Source organism: Convolutriloba macropyga, chromosome 3 (assembly GCF_964194025.1).
Source record: "Convolutriloba macropyga chromosome 3, txConMacr16.3, whole genome shotgun sequence".
NCBI lineage: Eukaryota > Metazoa > Xenacoelomorpha > Acoela > Convolutidae > Convolutriloba > Convolutriloba macropyga.
In genome coordinates, this window is record NC_134470.1 from 1,583,105 (window position 1) to 1,596,236 (window position 13,132).

The 13,132-nt window shown below is 35.4% G+C and overlaps 2 protein-coding genes across 2 annotated transcripts in view; one reads left to right on the forward strand and one right to left on the reverse strand.

Annotated features, from left to right (window-relative positions):
• LOC142335826 (uncharacterized) overlaps positions 1-13,132 on the reverse strand; it is a 256,700-nt gene that overhangs the window by 230,347 nt on the left and 13,221 nt on the right. The window lies entirely within an intron of this gene.
• On the forward strand, positions 2,727-6,711 carry LOC142335828 (large ribosomal subunit protein mL43-like). Its single transcript, XM_075384157.1, has 4 exons — positions 2,727-2,835; positions 3,529-3,704; positions 5,799-5,934; positions 6,560-6,711. Exons 1-4 carry the CDS (start codon positions 2,727-2,729, stop codon positions 6,709-6,711), a joined length of 573 nt encoding a protein of 190 aa, XP_075240272.1.

Below are 13,132 nucleotides of genomic sequence, written 5' to 3' on the forward strand. Positions count from 1 at the left end.
TTCGCACAAATATTTTTTGTTTGCATGCGGCTTTTTGACATCGATTTTTTGGTTTTTTTTTATGTTTTGATCTGATTTTTTCTGAAATGTTTTTTCCAATTCACTCATCGACCGTTCCAGGTCTATTTTTCAATTTTTCTTTGTTTAGTCAATGAAAATACTTTGAATTGTACGTCAGGACTTGTGCTGCTATGTTTTTTATTTCGTCAAGATTTTTGTTACGACCATATGCCGTCATAACCACTTCAAATCTGCTTTTTGTTCATTCGTTCATGCAATTTCAAATGAAGTGCGTGCGTGACGTCATTTCTCGCTCTTAATGGAGCCAGTTTTTTGTTCATTCGCGTGATTAAATTTTGGGTCACACTTGACTCACCTCACTCTTAAAAATGACTTCCGCTGTTTGAAATTAACTTTTATTTACTTTAATTCAAAGAGATAACGCCAAACGGGTGTGGGTCACGCTAAATGAAGGTTATTTGAGAGCAACTAATAGAGGCAGCAAAAGCTTAACATATCAGCTTTTAATCAAAATATAACATATCAGCTTCAATGAAAAGACTAATTTTTTTGGTCTGTGTTTTTACTGTTTTTTTTGACTGCAGATCTACGAAGCTATTGCGGCTATTTTCTGGCAATCTGCCAGCTATGTTTGTTCATTAATTGGTTGAGTCCTTATCTTTTAAATGTTTGAGACTGTTTGGTTTGTGTTTTGCGACTCTAGTAGTCAGCTTTAAATCCGTCAACGCTTTTTTGTATCGCTTCTAAGATGTTTGAGTCTTTAAAACAGTCTAAGCGAGTTTAAAAACTTGTGCTGACAATATGTTGTCTCACGTAGTTCTCTCATTTAGTTTGGATGAAGCCTTGTTAGTTTTAGACTCAATTCAGCTCTTATTTTTGAATCAAATGCTGCAACATAAGCCCCTTTTTGGTGACTAACAGGTGGGGTATTGCTCCTACTGACATAGTTTACCTGGAAAAAGTATTTCAAAATGCCGTAATGTTTCAATTTATATCAAAATGTGTGAAAAACAATACGGATCGCGCGAGTACGTGCGTCGCTCAGGTTGTTCCAACACACCTCAAGAGAATTTATTGAGTATCCAAAGGCAGCTGTATGAATTGGTGTAAATTACTTGTAGTGTTTGATAAAAATCATATGCCGATTTTCTTCTGCAGACAAAAACGAAAACTTTTCTACATACTCTAGAGAAATAAGTACAGTACGCACGCTCGCTCACAGTTACCCTAAAAACGAACGCCAAACAACACAAATACACACCCTGACACAAAAATAAATTTAAAATTTCGGCAATTTGTGTTTACTCAAGGTTGATCATCCTTAAATTAGGTTTTTTGACAGAAACGCTCACAGATTAGAAAGTTTGAAGAGCAATTTCAAAATAGAGAGAAGTCAAAAATGATTTTTTGCTAGTTTTCAAACAATAATAAACATTTGGGTATATAAGTTTTTTGAACCTGGCGATCCATAAACTCCCAAAACTCTCAAATTTGTTTGTATTGCATTATACTAGACGAGAATAGTTTGAACAATGGTCTCTGACAGTATAAAGATTACGAATTAAAAAACTCTTCCCTCTTTACTTTTCAGTAAAATTAACCATTTTTTCGGTTTACTCATATGGTTAATTTTTTGAAATAAGAATTTTCAAAAACAACGGTTGAATTTAGAAAGGAGAACATTTTCCTGCTCTTAGTTTGATTTTTTCAGAATTGATTTTTGTTATTTAGAGAGCTAAAGTTCCTGAATCTTCTTTTTTTTTTCGAAGAATCTTTTCGATACAGAAAGCATTGGTTTATATGCCTGTTTATAATCAGCAGGGAAGAGAGACGAAAAAATATTTGTAAAAGAGTTTTTTAAGAAATCAAAATAATTGATTTCATACAAAATTTTTGGTCAAATAGTTTGTCGTTAATTTTTAGGATCGAAACTGACGAATTACCCGTGACAATTAAAAGTCCATTTAAACTAAATACATTTTCTACAAATTTCTCTATTTTAGCTTTAATTTCTACGCTATGTTCACCCCCTTCCCCGACCGATGTTTTCCAGTTCAATTTTGCATTCGAAATTTGAAAATGTTTTCCTTTTTAAAATCTAAAAACAAAAACAAAATTTATAAAACTCTAAATTTATATAAAAAGTTTTCTCATGAATTAGGTTCTTGGAGTTAAAAATGTATGGTCTTTTTCCCTACGATGCGTAAACAAAAATTGAATATAGGACTGAAGAAGAAAAGTCAGCCTCGCATTTATATTCCCCCATTTTGAAGAAATGTTCGATCAATAATAATTTTTCTCTGAGTGTTTGATCTGCTTTTCTTTAGCGTGGTTGCTTGTTCAGAATACAACCAGTTCTGCGTGCTAATTAGTGCAACAGATAACTCATACTCCAACTGTACTAAGAGTAAAAACCAAGAAGGCGTGGAATGTTATTCTATTTTCAATCTAAGTCACTGTTGTATATTTAGTGACCAATAGTTAGCTCCATAACTATCTTTTTAGGGCCGTTGATAAATTAAGAACCCGTCATTATAGCAGGATTAAATCGCCAAATCTACTTTAATTTGAGAATATTTTCGCCGACATTAGTCTAAGATATACACCACCTGTTCTCATTTGAGAGCAGTTTCTCCTATATCAGTCGGTTCTGTTATTTTACACGGAATATTAATTTTCAGAATTCCCTTTTTTTCAGATTTGATATGGATGCGACTATTCCCTTGAGACACTTGAAGAGTGTGTTAAACCAGGGAGTGGGCAGGTACCTTCCACAGCTGCAGAGACTCACTTTCCAGTTCTCGAAGACAAGAAGTTAGTTTCTTAGAATTGATTGTCGCCAAGAGAAAAAAAATGGAATTCGTACCACGAAAATGTATAGAAACACAGGCTGGACTCTGGACAGTTTTCACAGGCTGGACTCTGGACAATTTTGTTTAATTCAAATTGAACTGTTTTTTTTGTCAAAATTTAACTATGTAAGGAATTGACCTTTAAAAATGGAAAGTTCATTGGTTCAAGTTAAGTCATTTTTTACGCATTGGACGTATGGATAGTTTTTTTCTCGCAGATCGCACTTCAAAATCGAAAGTTTTAGCTGTAATCAGTGAATTGAAACAAAACCAAGACATACAATTCAATGAATTCAATTCCTACAAAACACAAAAAGTGACAGCAATTTTTTTGTGTATTTAATGGTACAAATTTGACTTTAAAGACCAGATTGTCTGGGTTGCATCTCAAATGTTGACTCTCGCGGAATGATGTGGTTTGCCATGAATTTGAGTCGACCTAATCAGATTGGTGTTATTATTGACCCAGATTATTTAAACAGACCTCTAACCACGGATTTAATGATTTTGGCTCCGGTGTTTTCGAAGAATGTATTTTTTGCGCTTTCAGCTTCGAAGACATGATTGGAGCTGTAAAGCAACTTTGTTGATATTTTGCGATAACTTTTCAACCGGTTAAGTAGTTATGTAGAGTGTACTAAGTTCATCTTTTTAGCAAACAACAAGGGAGTCCGCGACTATTTGGAACTGAAATCTGCCTCATTCTGTAAGAAGCACCCACATGTGATAGTATACCTCCTGCCTACAGATGCACCACAGTCCAGAATCATTGCAGAATATCTCAACGGAAACAATCTCCAAATTAGCCCAGATGATTTCTCCCTCAAAGAGGTTATTTTTCCTTATTAATTGATCGCAAACAAAGTTTGTAGCAAATATTTAGGTCGTGTTTATCTTTATGTGAGTTTGCGTCTGAATAATTTGAACAAAATAAAACCTGAGGCCCATAACTCGAGGAGGTGTTTGTGTTGTCGCATTAACCTCAAAGCATTTTGCACCATAATTACTGTTTAAGCGTAAATTAGTTTTATAAACGACCCATTTTTGTTGTTGTGCATTTTTCAATTTCGATTTACATATTTAGTTCCCTTGTAAAAACTGCTTGTGTTTTTCAAATTATTTCCAAGTTTTATTTATTGCTCTCAAACAAAGTTTGTAGCAATTATTTTATTCCTGCTTTTCAGGCAATTTTTCGTGCTCCCGACTTTTTGTCTGAACAATCGACTTTCGTCTTCGGAAACTGGATAAAATGTAAAGCCCGCATTCAGTCACTGACCAGTTCTCTTTCGAGTCTTTCCCCTAACTAGTCTAAGTTTGCGATTCACGGAAACTGCTGAAAAGACAAATTCATGGTTGTCTTCTCACCCCCCTCAGTTAAGCTTAAACTAGGCTCCCTAAGCTGCAGCTAGCTAATGACAAAGCCAACTGCTCGTCAGTTGTTTGAGAGTAATTCGTCCAACGTTAGTCGGTTATATTTCATATATTTCAAGTAGTTATCGAAATCTTCCCATGGATAGATTGCAGCCGATGGTTTATATAATTTTACAGACTCCCGAAAACGCGCTACGCGAGACTGATCTGATCCTGGTTAGGTAGAGGTGATTCGTCGGATTGAGAGTCTCTAGTCACTCACCTTCCGTCTTCATATTGTTGCTGTAGGGCGAACCATATTTCTTGTAGCAGGGATAAACTAAGACCTCCTTGTCGTTGGGTTGTCGAATGGAATACACTTCGGTCATGAAAACATCAGTTAAGTTGGCCTTCATTTTTAGCATTTCTGACTTTGTTGTTCATGATAACATTCGATCCAAACTGTTCATTATAATGTCTTGTTTATAAGGATAAGTGTTTGATACTGCTGGGTGGTGATGGATTAAAGCGTTAATCACGATATTGTATTACTTGAAAAACACTGATGTTTTTTTCGTTTTTGGAACATAATTTTGTTAAAGTTCACAATTTATACCAGCATGCCGATTTCAAATAGTCACTCATAGCAGCCAATGCAGACGACGCTGAAATTTGTAGAAAAGCATTTCTTTATTTACTTGTTTTATTATAAATTAAAATAAGCATTGTCTCTAGTGTCTAACCTTCGAAGTTCTTACTTTAAAACTTGTAATTTTAATAGTAGAGGGGGTCAGAAGTGAATACCTTCACGAAAATGTTTTTGAGCACTCGTGTCTATAGCTTTACCTTCTCAGTTTTTTATGCTCACTGTGTACTGTTTCTTCCAACTTTGCAATTTTAGGAATTTCGGCCTTATGATGAAATATTGTGAACAAATATAATTATTTTGTTCACTTCCAACAAAAGAAAGAAAATTAATTTCGTTTTTGTGATACAAATCAACAATGAGCGGGATCGATAGCAAGATCACGTGGATCTGCTATTTCAATCTGCCACTAATTACAAATTAACTTAATCATTTAACAATCATAATGTATTAAAAAGCTAGTACCATCATTTAAATTCAGTGCATCTCGAACTACCAAACAATTCTAGTAGTGTTAATGGTATGTATATCTAAAGAATTGATATTCAAATATCTAAGATGTTTGATTTTTATTGGAATATGAACCTTGTTAGTTCATAATTATTGACTAAATAGAGTTTTTTTCTTGGTATCAAAAATTGGATAATTTCTTTCAAGAAGACAAATCCAAGCATTTCTTTCCAACAAAAGGTATATTATCCGTGGTAGTCGGTTTTAAGTTCTGCAAAATGTCAGACTATGGTTGCTTTTCGAAAAAACTCCATACAAGATAGTCCAACTCAGAACACGGTGTGTGGAGATGTCTGGTCAGTCAGAGTTGCCTGAAGTTTGAAGAAATGAGAAAACTTTTGCTCAGAGCTTTTAATAAGGTTGATCCTTCTAAAACTATCTAAATATTTTGATGAGCTCAAACTGTTCCTAAATTTCAGGTGGAGTATTGGGTAAATGTGTTCAATTCCAAATCTGGACAGAGAGACTTTAAACTGACCAGTTTTCACCACACAGAAGTACCATCAATACAGGGACAATGGAACCCAATGACATACAAGGATTCTTCCATACTAGGTATAAAAGGTGTTCTTAGTCGGCAAAGATTTGCGGTTTTGTAGATTCTAGATGTCATAGAAATTGTTCCCATCCTGTTTCAGTACGATTAAGTGCTATTAATATTTTGACTCAGAAGCATTTGGTAAATATAGGTTACGTGAATCTGATAAAGTCACTAAGCAAATTTGGCATTAATTCAGGACCGGGTGGCGGTTCAAGATGCAAGCCAGAATTTTGAAGTGACTTCAGCAGAGTCACGAAACTTTGATTGGAACAGGAACTTGCACGTTTGAAATTTGGGTCTTTAGATGGGAAGTTTTGGCATTCGAGAATCGGGCACTACTGAGATCTAGTATATTAGAAACTTGCACGTGCGTGTTGCAACATGAGCTTTCTGATGGGCGTTTTTGAAATGATTCATTATTTGTTGCCAAATAAAATGAGGTTTATAAAATTGACAGTAAATATTTACCAGTAAAATTGAAACAAAAGATCAATTATAGATTACCATATCTGAGTAGGTTTCAGTTCACATAATTGGTCGTACTATTAATATCTGGACCGAACATACATGAAAATTAATGATCCGTATAGTCGTTTCAAATGTATGTATGCCTAATCAAAGGGAATTGGTTTGTTTTAGGTCAGAAGTTAGTTAAAGTAGTTGACGAGTCAACGGGCGAGTACAAAGTGCAGGCACTTTCCACGAGCAGCGATGAACCACATTGTGACGTCAAATGTGTCGAAGATGTTCCAGCCACGAATGGACTTTTTACTCGCGTTGGGGCATGGTAACCAATCCCAAAACTTCAAACTGAAACTTAAATTCTTGTTTTTGAGATATAAAATTTTATTGATTTGTTGAACTGAATATCAAAGTGATATCCACTCGCAAAAAAATATATATTCAATCAGTTTTCCATTCCAGAGATTTTGAATCTAGATAAAAGTTCGATTGATCTAGTATTATTCTATGATAAGTGCTCTCAAACAAAGTTCGAAGTATCTAATTAGTCCTGTTTCTCGTTTTATGCGACTTTTATCTGACAGATTTTACTTCTCGTTCTGTGGATAAATGTAAACAATAATGGCATTAAGTCAGTGCGCCCCCCCCCCCCCCACCCCGAACACACACACCCAAAAATAAATACTTTTCTTGCTCCCTCGCCCAGTGAGGGCCAGCCCCTGTGAGCTAGCTACTGCCAAAGACAAGTCCTGGCTAGTCATTTGAGAGCAATTTGTCTAATGTTAGTCGGTTGCGTTTAGTTACAAGTTAAAGCTTTTACAACGGTATATTAACTGTTTCTAAGAGCTGCCTATTAGAAGTTAATGCTATGGATGTGAAAATTTCAAGGCAGTCAAATAATTGGATTGTCAACTTATTTTCAACCTCTAATTAGCCAATGTTTAGAATGTTTAAAACTAGGGCAGCCCATTTAAAATAGCACCTTTAGGGCTCAATTTAGGATCGATGACGTCATAGGTTACTAAATTGGGATGCAAAACGAACACGTTGCACATAATGAAAGGAATCCGATTTTCTGGAAATTCCATTACAATCTGAAATAAAAACAAAAAAAACTGCAATTTCAGGCAAAATTTGTCAGGTTACAGGCACTCGGCGTGTTTTCTGGTTTTGGCGTGTTTTTACTAGTTTTGGCGGGTATTTTTTCTAATCTTAATACGTTTCTTGCAAGGTTTTAAGATAGCAAGTCATCGTCATGCTCAAAAAGTGCATCGTCCAAATTTTTAAATGGACGATATACAATTGGAACACAATGTTTCAGTACTGACATACTATGTTTCAGGAAAAATATTGTTAAGAATTGCGAGAGCTATCTAAAGTAGGAAATGAAAGATGCTCATTTGCTTTTAAACAATGAGCAAAGGCGTTAAACAAAAGACTTGAAAAAAAATCACTGAAAAATTGAACGCAAATTGTAAAGGAACCTACAGAAACAATGCGCTTCTCCATGCAGCTCCCAACTTTACTGTCCTCTATGTTAACGGTTCCACGCTCCATCTTGATCTCTGTCTTGCCCTCCCGTTTGTTATCTGTCTTGCACTCCAACATGCTCTGCACCTTGCTTGTCATTTTGCTCTGAGTTTACTTTCCTTTTCGGTCTCGTGCTTGACCCAGACTTTCCCCCTCTGCCCTCCGGCTTGATCATTGCTCTCCAGCTGGGTTTTCATGCAATTATCCACTTTGCTCTCTCCACCTCACACATTCTTTGTTCTCTGGTTTGCTCGCAAACTTTTTCAACGATTATAATTATGGGCGATTCGCAAAATTTTGTTCAAAATTTTGCAAAATTTTGTGTTTCATGCTTTCCAGCTTACTTTTTATTTGCACAAAATTTTTTTCTCCGCCTGGCCGGACGCCACCTGAATTTGCGTCTTGCTCCGGAATTTTTTCAAAAATGGTCCTCAATCACGGTTTTTATACAGTTTGCTCTCTGCATTGTTCTCGCCTTTTGTTTTAGACCTTTCACTCCATATCGGCCTCATCATTACTCTTTGCCCTAATTCCCCCTTTTCGCCCTGTTATAAACTTTGTTAGAAATTTTGTTTGACAGCAACCAGTGACACCCTCAAAAACTGAAAACGAGAAAGCGAGTAACTTAACCAACTAAGCTCTCAATTCATTAGTTTCTCTGAGGTGCATCTGATTAGAAGATTCTGTTTCACACATTTCTTCGTCGTAAAGACTGCAAGTTCAAAAACCAAAAAATATCACTTTCAACATAAGAATCATGTTAGGGCATTATGCTTTTCGTCTCACAGTTCACAGATAATTGAATCTTCAAAAATTTGCCAATCCATTTGGGAATTGATGCGAGTGGAACTCATAAATCTAGCGATATTCTTCAGTGCTGAGGATCGGAGGTTTACAAGTAACCAAAATTTTGGACTTGCTGAAAGTGAGCCTCTATTTGCACTGAAAGTTTAAAATGAAAGTTTCTATTACATTTTTTACTCCATACTTATTACGGCAGTGCATCACTGTGTCAGTGAATCAAATGTTTGTCAAGTTTATTGCCTAAGGATTTGACTAAAAAAAGCGTCGCCTTTTCTAAAAGTGCTCATTATCAAGTTATACCTACGAAATTTTGTGGGTATCAGATTTTAAATACGTTTGGTTTTCTATGTCCTTTTGTAGATTTTCCAACATCTGGGAGCGACATTGACCCGGGTCGAGGTTTGGCAGTGAATTTTCGTAAGAAATGCGGTTAAATGCGGCGAAAAAAAATTTTTTCACCGCGTATTTCTTACATCTTTTTGCGCTGAATGCGGTGAATTATTTATTTTCACCGCGTTCTCAGTATTCTTACAAAAAAGAATAGTCCCAACACGGGTTCGCACCCCTGACATCCTGCATCCCTTCAACTGCTTAGGGCACTGCGCCAACTGTCACGTACATCTAATTAATTTCTTGTAAATTTAAACCAGATTGAGTAAACTTTGGAAATTATACGCGTTGAATTTTTGTAAGAAATGCAGTGAATTTCGCGGTGAATTTTTGTAAGAAATGCGGTGAAATGTGAATTATTTTTCACCGCATTTCTCACATTAATTTGCCACAAAAGTCGATGCGGTGAATTTTTGTAAGAAATGTGGTGAATTTTGCGGTGCATTTTTGTAGGAAATGCGGTGAAACGCGGTGAAATATTTATTTTCACCGCATTCACCACAATCACCGCATTTCTTGCAAAAATTTACCCAAAAACTTCGACTCGGGGATGAATGTTTCTCTTTTAGCTGAATTAAATCAAAGCCCTGGGCTTCGTGAAAATAATAAAATTTTTTGCGATCCTCTGAAAAAATTCAGTTTCTATTTTAGCTGTTTCACGATGCCACCATGGTGAAACAGCTAAAAATAGAAACCTAATTAGTTCAGAGGATCCCAAAAAACCCATTTAAAATTCTCCTATACAAATTTTACCCATGAATCTTTAATATGCGATGACTTTCCAGTCAATACTTGTTCGATCAGCAATTTTAGATGGAACCAGTAATATCCTTCTCAAACAAATCGAATAGACAAAGAGCACAGACGCAGCAAGGGTCCTGTTTACACCGTTGAAAACATACAGACGGGGTCATAAGACTGTTATCGGTTCACAAACACAAGAGAAATACATTAGAAATAAATGAGTAGAAAATTTTCTGTTGATTCAAAAAGTGAATATTTTCCCGGAGGTGGGCGAAAAAGTTGTTTTTCAGTCTTTGAGACCCGTATGAGTAGCAGTTAACCCAAAAAAAGCAAACAAAACTCAAAAAGAAAGCGAAAACAAGCTGAGAGCAAAATTAAACTTGAAATTTGATTACTGTGAAAAACATTTTTTTTTTCAAAATCAAACTCAAATTTTTTGTATTGATATTATGACCAATTTCGAACAGATCGAAGACAGGAAGACACCTTACTTGCCCTGCCCTTTTACGGTGAATTAAACTTCTTTGAGTCAATGCATGTTTTCCAAACCCATTTCTCGCCTATGTTTTTTTTAGATCTAATCTGTTTCCCCCCCCCCCCCCCCCCCCAGCTTAGTGAGCATAAATTGTTTATGACCCCCAGGCACACGTGCTATTTTCTTACATAGTAACGTGCTGTATAACAACATATAAATTGTAACTTTGGGTCATTAAAACACGGGGGGGGGGGGGGGGGCGAAACAGAATAGATCCGTTTTTTCATGAGTTTCTGAGCCGCTATCTGTTTAATGCAAAAACTGCTACTTTTGCTTTTCATTGACGCGACAGCGACTTTGAGTACCATGATATGTTCAATTTGAACTCTTATTTGATGGGGCATCTGTTTATATAACACACTTGGATCAACTTAAAAAAGGGATTTTCACTTTGTGATTTTTCACTTCACGTTGTGTATCCACTTTATTCGACATATGGATTTGGTTAGAGGACAGAAAAGAAATTTTCTTAATCTCTTGTCTGTGGTGATTGGATGTTCAACGAGTTCATTGAGAAAATCAATAAGCCATATCAATAAATTGACTGCAGTTTTTTTCGGTAGCCTGTGTGCAATTAAGGCTTGATCATTTGGTTGCAAAAAAATCTTTCAAATGTCTGTCAACACAAATAATTATGATTTGCATCCTTTACAGTTATTATGCTAGGCTTAATTTCATCAATTTGCGGTTATTCTCTGATATTTTAATATAAATTCTTCTGGGCTAATAATAAATTAAATTATAAAAAAATTGTCTAAGTTCACGTAGGTTTTGATTCCAACCATTGAGTGTCTGTCGAGTTGAGTTTAAAGTTAATTTCAGAGAATGTTCTGCTTTTAGTGGCCTCCGAGAAGTTCAGAGAATGTTCTGATATGCCGAATAATTGTAGCTCTCGCCTTGGGCCTTGGGATTTTTTCACTTTACGTTGGAGAATTCTTGGTTTCCATGGGTTAATATCATTTGACGTTTACTGCGATCTGTACGCTTTCGGATATTTTTAAAACATTTTTGTTACTTTTTTATCAACATGTCTTTTCGTGGAATGATGAACTGCAGCCTATATTTATTTATATTGTTATCAGTTTTATCATTGTTGTTGTGGGTTTCCTTTAGAGCAAGGTTTAAAGAGTTTATTGATTGAAGGAATTTTTCTTTTCTCTTCCAGTTTGTTTAATATAAAACATCTACTCTGCTGGATTTTTCCCGTTTTTCTCATATCGCTTCATCTCCTGCTCTTGGTATGAAGGCTGGGTTAATTGGTTGTCTAATTAGTGTTCTTGAGGTATATTCATTTGAAAAAATGTATATGGGATTACTGGAATGTTGAAACAATTAAAACAATTACATCTTCAGGTTAAAACTGTTTCACAAGTTGATACTGGATAAAATGAATATGTTTTTTTTCTTTTCTGAGACCACAAATCAAACAATTCTAGGACGTTTTTTTAGAAATTAAATCAAAAGTATATCGTATATTTACAAGGTTTAGTCTTTTTAAAACTTCCAGTTTACATCTGTTATCAGTTTCTTTAATAAAGTCCCTACTACAGATTTTTCGAAATTTTTCGAAATAAGTTTTTGTTTTTCGAGGATAATTCCGAATTTGCCCAAATCCTAGGTATCCCTCTGGATGGCTCTTTGGAAATTTTGTTTTGTCATGCACAAAAAATTCTATGCCCTAGTTTTTTCTTTTCCCAAGTCTAAAATTTGATTTGAACTAATATTTTAGAGTGATTTCCCGCCGCCTATGCCCATGGCATGTGTATAGTCAAGGCTTCCACTCAAGGTTCTCTACTAAGCGACAGCTATCCAGAAATTTCCCTTCAATGTCAATCGGGGAGACACCACAGTCAACAAGATGTTGATCCACCTGGGAATTTTTCATTTGATGTTCTGATATCCTAGTGTCTGTCCGCTTGTCTGCCCTACAGAAATGGATCCGCATCCATGACGTTTTATATCATATACCACATGTGACTTCAGGTTTCAATCGTAAGAACGTTTTAGGGTGTGGGGGCATGATCTTAATTTTAGCGTTATGAATAGCAATTGCAGGTCACATTTTTTCAATTTGCTCGCAAATTTTCTTCAAGTTTTGTGTAAGGTTGCCCCTGTATTTTGACAAATCGTTGGTTTATCATGAGATCCAGTGTCGTTTTTTGATGCTCTTTTTATGTTGTTTTCAATTGATCTTTACTGCGAATTTTCATCTTTTCTAAGATCTGGTTCAGAATTATAATAAATTTTAAAAACTGACTCATTTATTCTGTAGTCTGCATGCAATTAACGCCTGCTCATTTGGTTATAATAACCATTTCGTTTGTCTGTCAACGCAAAAGTTTTTTGATTTTCATTTTTCATAGGTTTTTCCCTAGGACTATTTCCATTTATTTTATTTGATGTTTACTGTGATCTCTACGCTTTCGGATATTTTTCAAAACATTCTTGTTAGTTTTTTTGTTAACATGAATTTTCGTGGAAGGTTGGCTGGCAGTCTTTTTTTATATATGGTATTATCAGTTTTATTATTGCTGTTGTGGGTTTCTATTAGTGAATGCTTTTTTGAGTTTGTTAATTGATGTGATTTCCCTTTCCTATTCCAATTTAGTAAAAAAAACATGCTACCCCGCCGGATTTTTCCCGCTCCTCTAATATCGATTCATCTGCAGTTCCTAAAACGTAGGCTGGGTTAGTTTGTTGTCCAAATAGTGTTCCTGAGGTATATTCAATTGGAAAAACGTATATGG